General features: G+C 36.8%; 1 protein-coding gene across 2 annotated transcripts in view; it reads right to left on the reverse strand.

Annotated features, from left to right (window-relative positions):
- Positions 1 to 275: 275 nt before the first annotated feature.
- Positions 276 to 21,850, reverse strand: part of LOC137575766 (putative neural-cadherin 2) — a 96,267-nt gene continuing 74,692 nt past the window's right edge. For both annotated transcript variants that reach the window (XM_068288457.1, XM_068288466.1), the window contains 9 exons: positions 18,812 to 18,949; positions 15,454 to 15,874; positions 14,485 to 15,390; positions 9,090 to 11,427; positions 8,662 to 8,832; positions 7,032 to 7,273; positions 1,236 to 1,466; positions 1,005 to 1,178; positions 276 to 925 (listed from right to left, as the gene is read on the reverse strand). In XM_068288457.1, the coding sequence (XP_068144558.1) occupies positions 648 to 925; positions 1,005 to 1,178; positions 1,236 to 1,466; positions 7,032 to 7,273; positions 8,662 to 8,832; positions 9,090 to 11,427; positions 14,485 to 15,390; positions 15,454 to 15,874; positions 18,812 to 18,949 (4,899 nt within the window). In that variant the 3' untranslated portion in view covers positions 276 to 647. The remainder of the gene's footprint in view (positions 926 to 1,004; positions 1,179 to 1,235; positions 1,467 to 7,031; positions 7,274 to 8,661; positions 8,833 to 9,089; positions 11,428 to 14,484; positions 15,391 to 15,453; positions 15,875 to 18,811; positions 18,950 to 21,850) is intronic.

Consider the following 21,850-nt stretch of genomic DNA (forward strand, 5'->3'; position numbering starts at 1 on the left):
TTTCAATTCAATTTTATATGAAATATATCGAATATAAACTACACAAAAACAAGGTGAAAAATAATTAATTTTTTAAAGGAAAACTAAACATTTTAAATTCATTTCAGAATGTTGTTTAACGTGATTAAAAATCTTCTAAATTGTTAAACCCTTTTAAGTTGAGCGACATTGCGACTTCAATGTGTTTGTTAAGGCGATTATAAAAGAAAAATAATTTAAAATTATAAGAAAGTTTATAAAATACCACTAATTTTTTACCATTTCCATTTGCAGAGTAGAGAAATATCTTGTGAAGAAGACAATGTAAAATGATAACTCTATATTATAGAGTTATTTTACGATTTTTTTATGAAAGTTACGGGAATGGGAAACTTAGCAATATGTTTCTGATTTAATTCGAAGAATACTTTTGATGTTGCATCAGGGAAAAAGATTCACTAGATCTTACACCAATAACTTAATACTAAATTGGCTCTATTTAAGTCATTGTTTAAACACTAAAAACTCACACAGACACACATTATTACCATATAATATACTTACATACATTGGATTGGAGAAATGCACATTTAAATTACATACACATTAATTTTTTGTTTTTTTAACTACAACTTAGGGTAATTACTTTTTTGAGTTCTCTATGTTTCTTATAATACAAGTTTCGTTTCATCTATTTTTTCAGATGTTCTGACACCACCACCACCACCACCGGGACCAGCACCACTGCCCATCGCCACCACAGAAAGGACATTCTCTGAGGATGTTGAGGCTGCCCCTATTGTTGCTGCCACGGATCCTGCTGCGGCTGCATCCTGCTGCTGCTGTTTGACTTTCGTCTTATCCTGCACGTACATCGCGGCCAAGGCATTGAAACGTGGACCCCAATTTTGTAAATAGTTAAAGTCTTGATTCTCATCATCGGTGCCTGTGGAAATTGAGAACTTTGTATTAGTAAAAGGGGCTAATCTAGGGGAAGCGAAAACGATATTGGTTCATTTACCCACCTGATGCCAATGAGCTGAGCGATTCCGCTATGCTGCCGCTTCCCTCAAAGGTGAAGTTTCTTAGGTCATCGAAGGGCGGAGCATTCACATCTTTATCCATGCGCACTTTACGCTCCTCCATCAGATAGGCCACATTCAACGCTTGACCCGGTGGCAGCAATGTCATCACAGGGTCTACAATTTATGCTTAAATTAACATCATTTTCAATTTCATCGATAGACTTGACTCACATATAATGGGCATCTTGCAGGTGGCTATATCGGGGGGCATGGATCCACCACCTTGTGCACTGATTGGTATTTGTAATGGAGTTATGTCGAATGCAGTCATATCATCTTCACCGCCACCCTCATCCTCATAGCTGATGACAGTTTCACGTACATCCTTCTCGGGGCCGGAGCGTTTCTTCTTTTTGGTCGTTTTGCGTTTCCGATTGTACAGAACGAAAATCAGGGCAAGGACTGCAACAGAAAATATAAATATATGCAATTTAGTATTTTATTGAGTGACCTTTTGGACTTGGTGTGATAAATTGATAACTAAATCGAGGTCAATTTAAAGCTATACAGTGAGTTAAACCTTTTCTTTCTTTTCTTTTTGCTACATATTTGGGTTACACTCAATAAATAAATAAATTTATACTACCTCTGCGCCCTATAACTTGTGCTACTAAGCAATAATAATAATATGTACTAATTTAAAGGGCAAATTTTCTAACCCATTTTCCTCACTTTTCAATAAATAAGTTTTGTTATTTTAGATTTCGCTTCCTGGAATATCATTTAGATAGTCATTCTCGAATTTCCATTTGGATAATTTCATCTAATTTGCCTTGAACCATTGTTACAATAGATATGGCCAACCACTCCACTCCACCTTCAACCACTTAAACGCTAATGGAAGCCAACACGAGCCTATTAAACTGAACCTGTGCTCTGCGCTCCTTAAAAAGAAAACAAAAAAGAACAACGTACAAAAAATTGCGTAAATAAATATCTATGGATATGGGGAGGAGAGGAAGCCGATGGAGCCACTGTGGGAAGTGCGGAGCCCTGAAGTCTGTTAACTGTCAGAGAAGGAGCTCTGTAACAACAGCAGTTGAAACAAAAACAGAAACAACTCCATTTACATTTAATGAAGGTAATTAAATAAAAAGAAAAATGTTTTTAGGCCAAGAAAGCTGAGAAGAATAAAAGAAAGAGAAAAGAGCAGCGATAGGAGAACAGCGATCAAGTTACCTAAAACAAAATATTTAAGTTAATAATAGACAAGGAAACTTCACTTGCATTTTATTAATGAACTTAACTAGACCAAAAGGCAATGTTGAGTGAAAGCTAGCCTCCCCCCTCCATTGACTTTTTCAGGCAGGCAGCTGGCATTTATAGAAACTAATGAATCCGCTTAAGCCAAAAAACCAAACCAACAAAAAAAAAAAAAAAAAGGAAAAAAACTCGCAGAGAGAACTTAAAAGCCAAAGTCATTTGCAGCAACTGTGAGACAGAAGAGTTTTAATTATTTTTACTTAGCCATGTTTGCTAGGGCCAAAGTTAATATTCCTGTCAACTGAAGCGCAAATGATAAAATGCAAGTCTACTTCCTGTTTTTTTCCCCATCTTTTCCTTTGGCTCAACTTGTTTACACGAAAAACAGAAGGAGAAATAGAGAGCAAGAGAGATAGAAAGAGACCGAGTAAAAGTATAGGAGGAAGAGACCAACTGAAAGCCCCCAGAATATGTTGGAAAAGCATAAAACTTATTAATAACTTTATGCTACTTAAGTAAACTAAAGTCCTCGGCAAAGGCTACAAAAAGAAGAGAAAGAGAGAGCGTCAGAGAAAGACTAAAAAAAAATTCTCAAGTCGAAGTCGAACAAGCAACTGAAACTTAACAACTTTTACGACTAGACAACACTTGAAATGCACATTTCGAATAGGGCAGAGAACCAGACTAAAAATGGCTATGTGTATGTGGCCTGGTCTCTGTTTTTGGCCCCGGGTAATCCGCTTACTTCCTCATCGTCCCCCTTCTTGTGACTCATACTGAATGTTTTTCTTATGTAAGTATCTATGTATGTGTCTCCATGGCCACTTCATGGCAACTTCTCCTACACTGCGCGTCTCAATTCTTGTTGCGAAAGTTTAATGCAACAATTACAAAACTACAAGTACAAAGAAAAAAAAAAAACCTATAACTACTACTAACTACACCGAGACGTGGTTGTAACAAAGTAAAGTTCTATCTCTCCGCCCTCAGCCGTCCGCCAACGGGTAATAGAAACAAAACCAAACCAAAAATACTTCATTATCAGTTCTTTTTGCCCGTATCCCGCCCTTTGAGACACAACGAGGTTAACCCCGGACACATTGTAAAGTGCATTAAATTTGTCTTTTGCAGGCCAAACGAAAAGTTTTTAAATTATCCCTGGCCACAAGGTTCTTCTCTTTGTTGTTTTTGGTTGCTCGTTTTATTAATGGGCCAAAAGTATTTCGTTTGTTCTGGCCAACAAGTGCAAATTAAAAGTACAAAATTTGCAACAATTTCAACAAATATTTGGCAACCTGAGGTTGACGATAATAAAAATAATGAGAAATTGTTAGTAAATTCTTTCATCTAGGTATTACCAACTTTTCTTAACATTTTTTGGCTTTCTGTAATGATTTCTATAAGTCTTATTAAGTTTCTCCCCTGCTTTGGTCATGAGATCTTTTTTATAAAGTTTAGCCATTTTTATTTGAAATTTAAAAATACATATTTCCCTTTAAATTAAACTAGGATTTTTCTTGCCATGGCCATTTCTGCTATTCATCCATCAAGCTTTAATCAACATGGCCCTAAGTGAGTGTGTACAAAAAACTCATACCCCCAGCCCGTCCCCATTATTCTTCACCCTCGGCTGCTTAATATTTTCAGGGGGGGCCAACATAATGCTTTCTTTCTCGTTTTTTTTTGTTTTTATTTTCTTAACTAACCTACATATTACCAAACAACTACAAAATTTTCTGGTAGCAAGAACAAAAGCCATGGTCCTTTTAGTTAGCTTTTGTTTACACTTAACTATAAACTTGACTATTTTTTTTCTTTTTTTTTTTGAGACTCGTGTTTTTTTTTTGTTCTTTGCTGCTTACTGAACTTGATGACCGAAGAGGTCAGGTCAGTAGATGCGGGAGAAGCAGGGGAAAGAAGAGAGAAGTTTTCACTGCTATTTTTGTTTGGCTTATATATATGTATATAATTTTTTTTTGGTTTTTGTTGTTGTTGATGTACCACTTGAAATTTTATGCTAAAATACAGTTCAGCGATTCTAAGATTACAAAGGCAACAAAATGAGAGAGAAAGAGAGAGAGTGAGAGAGAGATAGAGAGTAGGAGGCAAAAGCGTTGACTGTAAATAATGTTAGATAATTATTTAGTTTCATTTTTTTGTTAGCTGCTGCTGCTGTTGTTGTTGTTGCCACTTTAAGACCACAACAATTCCTGTCAGATTTTATGTTTTGTCTGCTGCGCAAACAGAACAAAGAAGACAACTGTGAGATTTTGATAGAACGACGCTTAGATATCCTTGTGCCTATTGCATCCTATATGTGTCTTCCTAATCAGAAATCTTTAAAACTAAACTTGCACTATTTATGGCATTTGGAAAACCTCTTAGAGCAAGTTTAAATCTAGTTAAATATGAAGAGATTTTCTCTATTTTCATTTGTAATTTGTTAGTCTAGAATAGAAGGAAATGATTTGACAATCCTCATCACGGGTTTCATAGTTTAATGACTTTAAACAAACTAATGTATATTTATATATATTTAATTACACCTTACTTAGTAAGTAATGATTTTATAGTCTAAGAAGTGCTGCTAAATTTAAATTCCATTCTTCATCCTAAGCCATTATTGTTCATAATCCTGTTTGCTTCTAAAAATTATTAACATCTGTTTTTATTGGTAGCCCTAATCAAAATCTGGAAGGAGAAGGTGCTGCTATTACATTTAACAAGCCTTTTTCAAAAATTATAATTAAAGAGCTTTTTAGGTGAAATGGATTTAATCCTAACTGAAGTGAATATAAAAGAAAGAGTTGAAAGATTTAAGAAAAAAAAACTGATTACAAACATCTTCTCGTAATTGGATAACTCCGCAAATAATCTACCCTTAATCCAGGGTATAGATATGGTTCTTTCACTTCATAAAATGGAAAAGAAGAATTGTCTGTGCTTTTATTTATTGCGCCTATTTTGCGGTTTAGCAATTTTATGGGCATTTTCTGCTGCTTTTGTTTTCCTTCTCTCCTCTTATTGCCACATCTCACCCTATATCTGTGCCATTTGCCAGAGGCAACTGTGTGTAATTAGCTAGCTTAACAGCAACTAATTAGCTTAAGGTTTACTTTTTACTTAGGCAACTTTAAGCCAACACTCGCGTTTTCGACGCATTTTTTCTTTTTATAGATAAATCAACGTCCAAAAATAAATTGCCTAAAAATGAAAGTGACAAAAGGAAAAAAAAAATGCAAAATGGTTTGCGCTAATTGAAAATCCTTTCAAAATCCTCTAGACTAAAGTGCGTGTGGTACATACAACATGAGATGAAAGGACAGTAAGAGAATGGAAAATAGGGAGCCAGAGAAAGAGAGCAAAACGCATTTGCATTGAACAACAACAAAAAGAAATATCTATCCAAATGGCCAAAGCCACTTAACAACTCGTTTGGGTAAAATCCATTAAGTGGCCTCTCTGAAAATATCTGTCCAACGCGAAATAGTTGAAAATGCATGAAAAGTCTCTGTTGGGTTCTGTTTTTGTCAATTTTTTCCCCTCAGCATTTCGATTTGCCTTCTTGTAAAATGTTGGACAGTTTTGTTTAGATTTAGCCATATTAAATGGGCATGACAGAAATCTTTTGGAGAATTTTGGCTTTATTTATAAAAGCGGTTTCATGGTTAAGTGGCTTTGAGCCATTTTTCCATAGAAATGATGGGAAACTTTCAATTGAAATCTTTACAACCAAGTAATCTATGTAATTTCGGTGTAATTTCTTAATAAATGAGGAATAATTTCATGTACATAAGTACTAGCATTTCTCAATATTCAATAAACGTTTTAGATTTTAGATAGCAAAATGTTTTATTTATACTTTTTGAATTTAATAAGGAACAAGACGGAGAATGTGTAAATATATACTTGTGTAGCGTGGAAGCCATCACCACTATGTTAAAGGAATATCAGAGGGAATGCCTTCAAAGCATTATAATTATAATATAAAATAATAAATAAATAACAATTTCCTTCGCTAGTATCACTAATGAGAAATTTTCAACCTGTTTTTGTATATCCTTTCTATCCATTCCTTTTTTCTATATGTGTATTTATGTATTGGTTTAAAACAATCGAAGGCATTTTGTTTAAACATTTTGGGGGCAAATGTTTTAACAAACTTGCCTTTAATCGATAAGCCTCATTATTCGTCGCTGTGGATTTCGCGTTAACGTATTGCAGCACTTAACCGCTAACAACAAACTTTAAACTTATGCAAAAATGTATTGTGATAAATTTTGTTTAATTCTTGGCCACTAAATATTTTCTTGTCAGTGCTGTTGTTGTTTTTGTATGTTTTACCATTTGCGCAATTTTCAACAAATTGGCCTTGTCTGGGTGTGAAAAACAAGAAGCTAGCAAAGCAAACAAAGAAGAATTGTATCCACTTTATGTTGTTCAAAATTCATGTGAGAGCCCGGAACACCGAATGGCATTCTGGACCGCGGAACGAGCCACCACTAACTCTTACATAGTTACATATGTATGCACATTTGTGTGAGTGTTTATGTTGTGTCTGGGCGGTGGGAGTGGTACCTCCTGTAAATTGCATTTACATGTAAAAACAGTTGGCGAAAACATGGTGAAAACGTGGTGAAAGAAAAGAATTTGTGCGCTTTGAGCTTAAGCCGCTTAATGGACACATACACACACACACACATAAGTGTAAGGGGGGTTGCCAGACTTTATATCCATATATGTATCCATCTATGTTGTACTCACTCAATATGATAATCAGGCAAACGAATATTGCTCCAAGTGCACCCATGCTTAGCTTCAAACGTTGCCCCTCCTGGACTAGCTCACAGTTTTCGCCCCAATATCCCTCGGGGCAAATGCATCGATAACGCAACCGCGGCTCCAGATTGATGCATGTGGCCCCATTCAGGCATGGCATATCCAGACATTCATTTCGATCAACACAGCCCTTGGAATCGGTTGACATAATGCGTCCTTCGCTGCAACTGAAATGAGATGGATGAACGATAGAAAACTTGTTAGCTACTTGGTTCTCATTTTCATCACATCACACTTTTTTCATATCAAAATGAATGAAGTTAAACGTTAAGAGAGAAACCGTAGAATGATGCTCGTGTAAAGAATTAAATTTTAGTAAAGTTAATTAGTTTAGTTAAGTTAAATTTGGTGAGTTTTATATAAAGACTAGAAAACTGTTTTTTCAAATAACTAACAACACTTTCCAACTTGCATCGCTTAGATCAGCGACTCGATTACTCAAATATTTTGCAAAGGAAGGAAAGAACAAGTATAAAAGTATATCCGTTATTCAGAAAGCAGCAAAATATTTAACAATCATAATAGTTTCGGTTATCAGTTTCAGTTTTTTACATCATGGCATCGTTAAGTTAATCACGTTGACCTCGACATGGTTACATTTCTGCATTTAGTCGATTGATTTATCAGTTCGATTCATTATTCTCTAATTTTCCGGTTCCTGTTACGTCTTTAATACGTTTAAAATGAAGGGAAAAAGGAAAATGTGCAAACATACTTTTCCTATTCACCTTCATTCATATTTGGGTCAATATTCGTATTCGAATTGAGTCGACGCCAAGTGACACAAATTCCAGAAGCCCGTCGGCAGCTTCTTCATCTTCTACTTATAATAAAATTCAAATTGAGGCTAAAGTAAGCATAATTTATGACACGTCGACACCTGAAGGAGGTTTGGGTAGACCAGGAGCAGAACTCAACAGAAGAAGGAGCAGCAGCAGCAGCGGCCCAGACCAAGAATATCTGTGTCACTATTTAAATTTATAAAAATAAAAATGGGAAAAAAAATAATACGAACGAAAAGAAAACCAACGACTCTCGAACACGTGTTACCAGAAGGTATAAGAGAAATGACAGAACCAAGCTAACCTTCCCACTCGTTCCACCCATTTTGCTTTATAATGGCTCTAGCAAATGGAGCGAGAAGCTCCTCACAGTGTGGGGGCTTCTGGTACCTAGATGACATGATGCAGAGATTGGGTGTCCTGCTGCTGCTGCTGCCACTACTGATGCTGCTTCTGCTGCTGTCGTCTGTGGCTCAAATGGAGTCACTTGGCAAAACTAATGATGTGGAAAATGTGTCTGAGTGTGAGTAAGTGTAGATATGTGGAGGTATGTAGTGCAAATGGCACCAGCAGAAACTGTGTCTAGGATCAAGAGTCATGGATGACAATTGATATTATTTGTTTTGCATTTCCCTCACTTTCCACCCTACCCTAACGGTACTCGCCAGCTTTGCATAGTCAATTTGTTGATGTCCATGAAGTCACTTTACCCTCATTGTGTTTAGCATTATTTAGTTTTGAAAATAAAAATATATGTTTTGCTTTCCACTTACGTGCACTCATATTCATTCCATAAATCAACACAATCGAACGGATCTGGACAGATGACATTGGAGCATGGCCTATTCGATGGACAATTACGCTCCAAATTTCTAGCCATTGTGGCCTGACCCCATTGGGTGCCATTCATGGCCGGCGGTAAAGGCAAATGTTTGCCGTCCAATCTGAAAATTTTCAATAGAAAAAGTGATTACATTGAAGTGACCATTTATAACTAGGATAAAGCACAGTTATTTAAAAGGCAATTATTATCCGAAACTATCCTTAACTGGCTTAAATATGTATAATTTAAGGAATTTTTTATCAAGCTACTAATGCAAACTCACAAAACTTATAATTAATTTAAGAAAAACCGGTAAAACTTTGAATTTGATTTTTTTGTGGCTTAAAGCATTTACTCGGTTTACTTCTCATTGCTTACCTGATATCGTCGAGACAGCTTTTTTGGAAATCCGATTGCACCTCAAACGTTTTGACGCCCGTATACTCTGCCTTGCCTCCAGCATAAACGCCCTCCTGCTTATCAATGCTCAACCATTGATGGCCTACGTAGTGAAAGGATTCATTGTAACGACGTGACTCGCCTCCATCAAGCTCCATGAGAGCAGCTGAACCATAGCGACTAATGCGTATCACGTGCCATTGCCCATCATTGACAGAAATGGATGTCAAGCCAAGAAGTTGCTCTTCATTTCTCAACGAATTCAGATTATAGCGAAATTGCAGATGTCCTCGTCTAAGCTCCAATATGGCATATTCCCGTTGATGTTGATCACTGACGCGAAATAGTTCACCACTCTGTTCGCGGGTACGAAAACGTAGCTGTAGCTGAGTACTAAATCGATCCGGTTCGAAACTTAGAGCAAATTTCACATAGCTCTGTGGCTTGAAAGTTGTTGGAATGGTGGGAACATTGCAGCCTGGACCCATCCAGCCAGGTTGACAATGACATTTGGCTTGCACCATACTTGCCACACAATTGCCGTGCTCCCAACAGCGTGCCGTATGCTCTGTTTTCAGGCAGACCTCGTCCGTTTGTGGACACGAGGGATAACTGTTTCGGGCTAGGGCAGGAAAGGCCAAATCATAATGCTCTGAATTGTGAATCAAGTTTCGAATGCATCCATCGAAACCTTTAGAAGTGAAGGCGTACTGCCAATTGTATAAAGTCTGATCGAAATATTGTCTATACAAGCCGCCCAATTGTAATGGTTGATTCACATTCAAAGTCTCCGCAAATGGTGGTATCTGACCCCGTGCCTGACAGGCATTGTCATCGAACTCTGGCGAACTTCCATCTTCCATTTCAGAGATCATGGCCGAGCGGCAAAAGTCCACCACCATGCGAACATTTTCCGTATCCCAGAAAATATCCAAACGATGCCAGACGCCATCGTCAAGAGTTTTCTTCGTCTTCACACGCAGCTCCAAAGTACCAGATCCGAAATCGATCAGTAATCTGGGATAGCCCTGTTCTAATTCAATGGCTATAAAGTCACTTAATATTGAATCTTTGATTTTGGGTGGCACAATGGGTCCATTGTATAAGATCAACCCATCAGCCTGTCGAGTAATAAACTCAAGACTTAAGTGGGATTCGGTACAGAGTTCCAGTGGAGGATACCAGGCCCATCCATTGCCGCGAAAACTTCGCGTCGACTGCTGACACCGTGGGCCATTGTAACCCACGGGGCAAGCGACACACTTGGGACCATTACGAGTCTCGACACAGCGACCTCCATTGTAGCAATAGTGTGAGCGACAATTGTAGGAGTTATTGTCTTGAGTTGTTGTGAAATTTCTCGCACGACAAGTGCACTGGGCACTGATCTCGATGCGAACACCCACCAGAGCGGTGCGATTCACACTCACCGTGTAGGGACGTTTGCCCAATTCACTGCGAGAAGTGCAAGAGCTCAAACCGCATTTACCTTTGCCCTCCTGTAGGCATTCGTTGATATTGACCATGGTTATATTGAGGCCCACATCCTGTTCAATCTCCTCACGATGCATTTGAACTATGCCATTCAGTCGCACTGCCTTAAAGTAGGGCTGCTGATGGGCAGATCTTGCCGCAAAATGAACATCAGTTATCGGATGGGGTAAGTCTTTGGTCAACTGCACACTAAATACATCAACATTCTCGCGATCGGTGTACAATAGCTCAGCTAATTTATTTCGAAACCTTTCAAGTTTAGAAAGTTCCACTTCGCCTTTTAAAGGATTCCATGTTCTCACGAAATCCTCATCGGTTATGTGAGCCAATCGCATGGATCCAGCTTGCTGCACTGCCTCAGCCGTAATATCTCTTACCGTGACACTCAAATTGGCCGGTATATCTTCCTGATCGTGCTCACGATCATAGACCTTAAATCTTAATTTGTAATTTCCACGCCGTGTGCCAGCGCGCATTGTTAGTATACCCGTATCCGTATCTAATTTGAAACGTTGATGCTCTTGAGCCTCCCAATAATATTTCTTATCTGGGACATCCCAATCATCAGGATCATTCACATATACCCGCCCTATCGGAGTATCCTGCGATTGTCCTTGATAGTTGTAGACCAAAACCGATTTGCTACCCGCCTGCATTTTATTATCATTCACATCACCAATGGTTAGTATTAGAGTGCTCGTTCCCGTCATAGCTGGAGCACCATTATCCTTGATTTCAATAGGTATGGCAAAGGTTTTCTTGGCCTCACGATCATAGGGTCGAAGTGACGATATAATAGCGACACCATTGCCACCGTCACCTCCTGTAAGGACATTGAGAAAAAGATATTCAATGAATATATGGTACACCAATTTAATTAAATATTCACTAAATTAAACCGAACTGGTATTTGAATTATCGAATGTGAAGATTTATGACTTTTTTTGATAAAAGGATTATATTTTTGTATTATAATAAAAGTAAATAATTCATTGTTCATGCTGATTTTTCAATAAAAAACCCTTTATGAATATTCCATTTTATCAATTAATATATATTAGGTATTAATAAATGCTTTATTCTGTTTTAATCAAAGCAAATTTCATTGCCACTTTATGCTTTACAACATAATAGACACGCATATTGAAGCATTTTTTTTTGCCATGGCTAATTTTGCTACCCATTATCCAGAGTAAAAGGGGATATTAAACTTCATATTGCAACATTGAATTAGCTGAACATGCCAGAATCGCATAATTTATGTTTTATTTAAGCTTAGTATAACAAAGAAGTTAAATTGTAGTCAAAGCCACTAATTGTGACTATAATTTGACCAATTTGAAGCTTGAAGCTTCTAAAAAAAATCTATGAAATATTATTCTTCACTAGAGAGAAACTAAAGCTTTGTTCTTAATGGGTAAGGATGTTTGTTTGTTTTTGATAACAGATATTATTAAGAATTCTGATTATGATGAAAGGATCTGATTTGTTAAAGGATATTCTGCCATCGACTCTCGTTTTTTTTTTTTGTTGGGTAAATACGACAAATGCACTCTTTCACATAATTAATCATCGAATGGGTAATTTCAAAGCCAACTGCATAACAAATATAAATAAATGCATGTACATGCATCCATCTTATTGCCGCCTAGGGCAACATGCACAAAAAAGCAACGAGAACAACTGGAAAAGTGCATTTGAATATTATAGCGATATATGTGAAAACGAATGTGAATAGTAGCATTAAATGTAGCAGCATATTAAATGCATTAGCTTGATTAAAAATTTATCTTTTATAGTGCATTAAATGACAAACAGCCTCGTATGTGTGCTGCGGATAATGCTAAAATGTTTTTTAAATACTAATTACGCATATCATTTAAGTAATTATGCAAATTAATATCGTTCATTTTGTATCATTATGTAGATTTTTCTTTTTTGTTGTCGCTTTGGCATTCATATATTATTTATTTAGTTACCGAAAAATAATTTAATCGGCTTTTTTTTTTTTTTGGGTTCTCAAATCAATTATTTGTTTCGCACCCAGGCAGAGGCGTTTAGCAAATATTCATTTTTATGTCCTTTAGATACTTGAAACCAAAAGCACGCGCCATAAGAAAAACAACAATGAAAACGAAGGAGAAAAACGAAAAAAGAAAAACAAAAACAAATCAATGAGCAAAAAAATGTGCCCTGAAATTCAAACAGGCCAAGCATTGAAAATTGAAAAAATTGAGAGAAGTGAGCTCTAGCCAATGATTTCTAAATGCTCTTTATTGACTTAAAATTTTATATTTATGTAAATAAAAAATAAATGTTCGTAGAAGCATTTTTAAAATTCGGCACTCCTTTCCTTATTTATACATAACAATTTTGAGTGCAATGTATCTCCTAGTTTCTAATTTACCATCTCGATTGACTTACTACAGAAATTTTTGAAAATCAGTTGCAGAAGACTCTCTCTTGTATCAATAAGTTAGGAAATTTAGGATTTCTTTTACCGAAAACAATTCCTATATTTAACTTATCTTGTCTGTTACAAACATTCAGCAAGTTTGATTATACCCGACTATCCTATAGGATAGAAAGTACAATCAAAAGTAAAGGAATAGAGAAGGGGAAACAAACTCTCCTGTCAATGTCAGTCGATGGCATTCAAGTGACACCTCGAATTTTCTTTCATTTACTGGGGTATATATTTTTTTTTTTTTTTGCTAAGAATCTCTTTTATCCAATTTTTTTGTTCGTCTGTTTGGGTACGTTTCAAATAACTTTCATGGAATGGCTACAAAAAAGATGGTACACAGCCTGGACTGATGAAGAGGAAAGCACAAAAATCGACAAAGCAAAATGAAAACAAAAGGCCCAAAAGATGGTCAGACTCGATTGTTCTATGGTTTGCTGTTGGGTTTCGTTTATTTTTTTTCTCCTTTTTTTGGAGTGAGTAACTAACCAACTCCGTGGCACAAACAATGCTGATGATGCTGATTGTCTGGGAAGCATAATTCAATCACCATTACTATGCAAACATCGCTTTGCTTTCGGTTTTAGCGTTTGATTTTGATTGTGCGGCATTGGCGTCGACTGAATGAATGAAATGGTTGAGTTAGTGGCTGAAAGTTACGAGAAAACGGTTCATCACTTTTTGCTGGCTCTAGTAGGAAATTTGCGCAAATTGCATTTCGGCTTGGTTGGCTAACAAAATTGCACTAGATTAGTTGGCAGACTTTTAGTTATGAATGCAAATTTTCTTTCATAAAATGAAAAAAGAAAAATGAAAATAGTTATCGACAATCAAAGTTCAATCGAAAACTTTGCTATTAAGTGCAGATTTCCTATTTACTAGGTACACTTCATCAGACTTTTTGACAATTGCCTTTGGTAAATTCAGTTGCAGGTAAAACTAAAGCTATTATCAGGCAAGAATGCAAACACTCAACACAGACAGAACTGCCAAGAATTGATGCAAAGCTGATTATGTTGTGTATCTAGACATTCAATTTGCAAAAGGGCTCTCCTACGACATGGAAGTCCATACAGTCCTATTCAGTATTAACCATAAGTTGCTTTGGGTTGCAGGTCAAACAAAAAAGCAACGAAACGCATCAAAGCTACGAATAAAATTGGCAGCTAGTTTCCGTTTTTAATGAATGGTTGGGAAATGAAAAAGTGATAGACAATGTAACCTGATTGTTAACTTGAAGAAAGGGATGAAACAGAGTAAGTTTAGTTTACCAAAATAAGGTATAAATTTTCTTCTTAAAGAATGGCTAGGACCAACTTAAGTTTTTAATGTTTGATGCTTAATAAATGAGAGGTATTTACTACAAAACAAAAAAAGTTTGTGAAATTTATTTAGCACTTCTCAATTTTGACTTACTTCGATCGTAATCCACTTTAAAACCAGTTCGTATCTCTTCGCTTGCTAGAGGATCTAATCGAAACGTAAATGGGCCGGCGTTTCCACGCTGTCGATCATCCAAATCTTTGGCTGCTATTTCAATTATTTTTCTTCCCTCGACATTCTCGGGCAAAGTGGGTCGATAATCCTGGGCAAATGTCGGAGCGTTGTCATTCACATCCTTGACAATGACCGTTAGAGTGGCAGTTGCTGTGCGTGCCACTGGATTGCCATCATCGATGGCCAGTATTTGCACATGATGTCGATCCAAAGTTTCTCGATCCAATGGCCTTTGAATGCTTACAGCTCCCTTATTACTAATGGCGAATTGCCGTTGCCGATTTGTGGCACGAACAATTTTATAGTTGACCTTGGAGTGACCACCCTGATCGGCATCTGTGGCACGAAATTGTTCCAGAATTGTGCCAACTTTGGTGTCCTCATAAATGGAGACTTCGATGTGATCACGCTCAAAGCGTGGAACATTATCGTTGATATCTCTCAGTTTGACAACCACCCAGGAGTAGGCCACATGATATTTGTCACTACTATCATCTTCGCCCTTATCGTTCACTTGAATGCGAAAACGGAAACCACTGCTTTGCAATGGATCCTCGTAATCGAGTGGCTGAATGATCTTCAGTGATCCGGTGCCATCGGCATTGCGGACCATGGCAAATTTATCGGCCCCGAAACCACTATTTGGCACAACTTTATATTGAAATGTATTCGTCTCATCCTCATCTTGAACTGTTACAGTCAAAATAGGTGTCTCGGGTATGAAAGTGCCATTCGTTTCATCCACCTCGGTGAACCATTCATCTTTGGTGAATTGTGGTGGCATATCATTGAGATCCCTCACTCGTATTGAGGCGGTGCCAGTGCCTGGAAAAGAAATTGGCAATGTTTAGTTTTGCCTATCAACTTTCGTGCTATTTATTTACTCACCCTTTAGTCCACCACCATCCATGGCCACCACCTGGATGGAGTAGTCCGGGGTACGCTCTCTATCCAAACAGCAAACAGCCGTCTTAATGACACCCGTTTCGGGCTCAATTTCAAAGATGGGCGCACCCGTCTCCTCCTCGATGACATTCTTCTCAATGGAATAGATTAGTTTCGCATTGGTGCTCTCGTTGGGATCGTCATAGTCGATGGCCGACATTGTCATCACTGGACTGCCGGCAGTGCCATTCTCGGTGACATTACCAAAGTATATGCCCTGCGGAAACTGTGGGGCATTGTCATTGATGTCCTTGAGATTAACTTGAATGTCTGCATAGCCGACAAGTCCTTCACCGCCCTCATCCTGGGCGAATACGGTAAAACGCCATTGCGGTCGTCCATTCGGTTGATCACGGTCCAAGGGCTAAAGGAGCAAACGGAACATAGAGAAAGAGGGAGAGAGGTTGTTGGTAAGGCGTTGCTTGATTTGCAAATTATTTGTTACAGGAAACTGTAACTGGCTTTTGCTGATTGGCCCTTCTGCTGTATATTACATTCTAACATTACATGCCACACAAACAAAAGCCATCAATTGCAATGTGTTTTGCTTGTGGGCTGAAAATTATCTTGAATTATGACCCAGATTGCTTTGTATTCTCCTTTTGTCAACTGATGGCAAGGCAATAAAGTAATAAAGTATGGAAAACTTTTCATTGCAATAAAATTCCATTAAAATTATCTTTTTTTAATATTTGGTTTAATTTTTGCTTATAAGAAACTTTGTTCAATAATGACTCAATGCATTGGGCTTTTCTTGTTTTCCTTCAATATAAAAATTAAAAATTTAGTCAAGACGTTTCTTATTTCAAATGAATTACTCTGAGTGCCTTTATTCTACATATCACAGCATCGACTAAGTTAACAGCAGCTGCTAACTACAATTGGATTTCTTCTGGGCTTATTCAAATTATTTAAAAATGGACAAAGTTATTATCCATTAAATTTTGCTGATTAACTACACCCAAAGAACAAGTGCTGATTTGAACGACAACAACAAGTATTATAATTTGATGTATTATTGCAAAATTTTTTAAATGAATAATATGATTTTTTGTCTGATTGATATAATCTTCTTCACGTGATTTGTGCTAGAGTATTCAATGCTTCTTTAACTGTTTGTTAAGTGTAGAAAAGTTGTTAAAGGTTTTACCTATGTAAGTTATCATGGCTATTGAACAGATTGAGCGTTGATCCGTGTTACCACTTTTATTTAAACATTCAGTTTGATTACCTTGACCAGAAATGTAATTGCAATGCTGCACATAAACACACTCACGCATACACACACTGTGATATACATTTACTGTTTCAACCACATTTCAATTCGATTGCTGAAATTCGTTCAGCTTGAAATGGCATTCGCTCAATTAAAGCCAAAAAAAAAAAAAAATAAAAACCAGAGGAAACCAGAAAAAATTGATGGTAGAAAAATCATTTAGCTGCCACGTGACACGCAAAGCAATTGCAATTACAAAATTAAATACCATTCTCCAACTAAAACTAACTAAACTAAAACAACAACAAATTTTAACTCTTTATCCTTCCCCAACCATACAAACTCTTCTCACTCGTGCCCACCATTTTTCTATCGGATCATGGCTTCCTTTCAGTTTTATGCGAACGGACCAACCACGCGCCCAATAACGAACGACGAATGTCATTTACATGTGGTTGGTCGGTTGTAGAGCGTCAAAACCACAAATGCCACATGCTGCCACACCCACTCACACCCTCCCTCCACTCATTTCACCGCCCATTTTCCTGTTCTGACAATAATAAAACAAATAAAGCAAGCCGCCAGCAGCATCGATAGCGGTAGGGTCGGGGGGGCAGCAACATTTGAACATTTTATGCAGAATGCGGCGCCAGGGCTACCACTTTGACTCCGCGTTGTTTTTATGGACTTTGTCTGAAATTAATTGGAGTCTATGTAGCTGACATTCCAACGGTGACAGCAGCTTGTATATGCTGTGTATTTCTCGCTCGTCGTTTTTTTATATCTGCATCTAAATGTCGTTCGCCTGTGTGTGGTTTGACACAGTTTTAAATTAATCATACGCCACCGAAAAATGCCAGCGAAAAGCTTTACACAATTGACACAAAACACCCAAGAGGAAGGACACTCCCCCACCACACCACTCATCCCTTTAACTGCCTTGTCCACCAGTGAGCAATCAAAAATATTCATCGAGTGTTAAAATATTGAAAACATTTTTCCAAGCTTCTCCGGTTTATGGTGGGAAAACGACACAAAAACAAAAAAAAAACTGAAAATACGTGAGCAACTGTGATGTTTCATGTGAAAATATTTCTCTTTCGAAAATTGCTCACTCGGCTCGGTAAGAAAAAAAAACTCTGCACAAAATATACTAAAAGAGCTACAATGAAAGAGATATCATTTCATGGTTTGTGCTACATTTTAAATACAAAAGTGAATACAAAAAATTTAAAGCGAGAATTATTAGGCAAAATAATATTAAGTCTTCTAGGTTATTAAAAGAAAGTATTTTGAAAGCCAAAACGTTTACAAAGTGTTGTGGTTTTTATTCATTGACCGGATCGGATCAATCAATCTTTATTTAGGTAGTCCTAATTTTATGTCTGTGTACCTGAAAAATAAACCGTAAAGCTTTTTTACAAAAAAAAAAAGGTAATATAGGACATATGCTAAGCTAACAATTCAATAAAGACATAAAAATCTCTTTATCCCTTTTACAAATAGTTACTAGACCACAATTCCTGTGCTGCGGACTGGGGCAACTCTATGACCATTCCATTAAAATCATAAAATATCTGACAGAGTGCAAGAACTCTTTCTCGTAAAATGACTCTTCAGCCATCAGACGCCCCCCAACGAGGTATTCCTGTCATCGTTTTCATCTTTTTTCATGTATGTACGTATGTGTGTGTGTGTGTTTGTTTTTTTGTAGCTGTTCACTCGTCACACAGTATAAACTGCACCATTGTGTGCATAAACTGTGGCTCAATTGTAAACTGCCAACGTTTATCCCCCATTGGCAATCATCTCTGTACCCAGCATCTCCACTACCCCCTGACAGGAATTACTCTGCATTTTTTTCGTGCCCCTTTCTCCTATCTTCACCCTCATGATGTCAAGCCATTTGCACGCTCACCTTTGGGGGCCATGTCAGCATCAGAATTTAACTTTTTTCTCTCCACAGTTTTCTTTTTTTATATTCTTTAATGGCATTCATTACGCCATTGCCCATTTTACGGCAAACAAAAAAATATGAGAAAACCCGATGACAATAATATCAAGTTTGAATTAAAAAAAACTTACCTTCAGTACAAAAATATCGCCCGTGGTGCGATTTATATCAAATTTACTATTTGCTGGATTATCTGGGTCAATACCCTGACCAGTAAGGAAATATACAATATTTATTGGTCTATCTACATCGCCATCAGTGGCAGTAACCTGCAAGAAAAAGAGAGGGAGAGTGAGCATTAGAGAAGGAAAACAAAATGTTACCAAAATATCCAAAATAGCACAAACCAAAAAAAAAAAAAAAAAAAAAAATTCAAGAAGTTTTCTTTCTTGGCTGGAAACAAACCTTTGGCTTATACAGTCCAAAGAGTCTATAAATCAAATATGGAAATGAGCCAGATGAGAGAAGAGAGCACAACCAACAACTAAAAAAGCTTTAAATGTCCAATAAAAGGCAAGTTGAACGGTTGAAAAATAGCAACGGAAAACAGAAAGGACTGGGGCCAAGGGAGTCTGTAGAGTGTTGTATAGGTCGCAAATCTGGACAATGGGCGTGGCTTCTTTTTGTGGTTTGTGTTGTAAATTTATTCTTTGATTTTTGTATTTTCGTTCACTGCTCTCGCCAACAACAATCAGAGTCGGGGTCTTAAAACTGCCTTAAAGTCTCGACTGTGGAATTACCTATGTCGCGGCTTATACCTTCATTATAATATTAACATTGTGACTCTTTCCATAACTGAACATCTTCCTCACTAAAGTATTTGTCCTTCATCTTTGCTATTTCTTATTACCCTCATACGATTTCATTTATAAATCCTTCTTTTTACAACTATCCTTATCGACCCTGCACTTTTTTTATCCTTGTCTACAGGGTATTAAAAGAGAAATGCTAATATTACTGAGATTTATGTAATTATTCAATCGGATTTGGGTTCTTTATTTTTATTTTATTATGTTTCTTATTTTCCTTCTTTTTTTTTTGCGGTTGGAAAATTAAATCTGTATTTAGGGCGAAATTCTTGTAAGGTTATTTCTTTTTTTTTTTTGATATATTTTATTTTGGGTAGAACAATAAGCAAATTGGTGGCTAGTTTTTATTTTTGTTTGATTAAAAAAACGGAATTGAAAACCAACATCAAAATAAATCCATTGAAATTGAATTTAAATGCAAATTGATATGATATTAGAATAGAATGGATAGAAAATTAATTTTTACAATTGGAAAATTTAAATAGAATAATAATTGAAAGAAAATCATCAAATAGTAGATTACTTAATGTGCAAGTGTTATTTATTTTTCTTGAAGAATGGAACCATTTTATTTAAAACTCTTCAATATTTTTCCAATTTTTCGTTTCGTATTCTCTGCATAAAACCTTTGTGCATAGTAAATAAGCTTACTATTGTGTGCTTGCATTTGCTATTGCCACAATTCTCCAGGAAGACAATGATGATGACGATGCTGAAGACGATTTTGTTACAAGAAGTATCATCGACAAAACTTCTGTTCATACATGATGCACAACATAAGTCTCTTCCTTTTAGGGAGTTCCTTTCAATTTACTCCTTTTACAATGTATCGCAAAAATAATCTTCTTTTAACAAGTGCAACGAAATGTAGACTATGCTAATTCTGTTTCTACAATCTGATGGAATAGACAAACAGAACGAGTCATCAAACACTTGTCGTGCCAATTAAAAGCAATTATTGCATTGTATACTTTATCTACCCCTTGTGCTCTTCCTTTTTTTCCCAGTTCGTATTCCTCTTTAGATTTGTGTCTCAACTCTGCGTGTTTTTTTTTTTTTTCATTTTTCGTTTCTGTGTGTCATGACAAACTGAATAAACAGAAAAGCTGGAGGGACAACACTCCCGATTTCTATACCCACATTTATGTATGTATATTTCCTTGTTGAACAAAAGTTTAGTCGACAATTACAATGCATGCAAACCCAGTGATGGGCGATTTCCTTGATGGCTCCTCCCATTCCATTCCATCCCATTCCGCACAGTAACGTCATGTGTTAAGTGCCTGCCATCGCAACTCCTCCTCCGCACTCATTCACAATGCAACAATTTACGTTAAATGTTCAACACAATTTGATATGACAAAAGAGTTGTCTACGTGCTGTCATTGCGGGCCATTATTATTGCCCCGGTTTTTCGTGGGAAGGACTCACTCACTGCAAGCCATTGTCCTTTCAATAGCGGCTCACACGCATACTAATGCACACAAGCACACACACACACATCCACAGAGTACAGTCAACAATTTAAAAGCCTTTTTGGCTTTATCTCCATCATTTTTTTTCTCACCCATTTCATGGTTAGCAAAAATATTTGCATTTCATTTTGGTGAGTAAGAAGAAAGGAAAAAATTAACCAAAAAAAATTGCATTTTTCAACCCGCTTCCAGGGAAACGATAAAAAAAGGTGTCGAAGACAGACGATTCTCGATTATTATTGGTAAAACGCAATGGCAATAAAAGGATCCTGGCGCCTGCCGTCTCCACAATGGAAATATATGTACATCTTCTTACTTGAGCATAAATGTGTAATTAAAAATTCAGCGATTGTTGTTGCTCTCCTCTTCGTGGCGCAGGTTCCAACACCCGTTGAGCTGTGCAATTTTAATTTATATTGCACAACAGCAACAAAGCAAACGCAACACAAAATAAAAGGAACAAGTTGGTAGAACAAAACTTTCGCATACTCTAAATAAAGAGAGGGCCTATGCGAATTCTTAAAGTAAATATAGATCAAATCAGAGTTAATTAAGTGGAACCTGACCCTGATACAATTGGCAACAGAAATATTTTGTAATAAACTGATAGAACAGAAAGAACATCGATCAATTGTTTATAATCTGCTGTAAACTATCAACCTAACTAAATTTTACAGGCACGTGGATCCTCGTTGTTCAGATTTTCTTATCGGCAATGTCCTTAAATGAAGTTTCACTTATCTTATCTTTGAAACTTTAGGAAAACTACAAATCTTTATTCTTGCTTTTACAATTTTGGTGTAAATTTTGGTCTATGCTTGTCTTTTAACTTCTGTAGAGTCAAAAGAGTATTACCATATTTTCTTTTAGTAACAATATTTGCACA

The sequence above is a fragment of the Drosophila tropicalis genome, unplaced genomic scaffold (assembly GCF_018151085.1).
Source record: "Drosophila tropicalis isolate 14030-0801.00 unplaced genomic scaffold, ASM1815108v1 contig_1187, whole genome shotgun sequence".
In the NCBI taxonomy this organism is placed as follows: Eukaryota; Metazoa; Arthropoda; class Insecta; order Diptera; family Drosophilidae; genus Drosophila; species Drosophila tropicalis.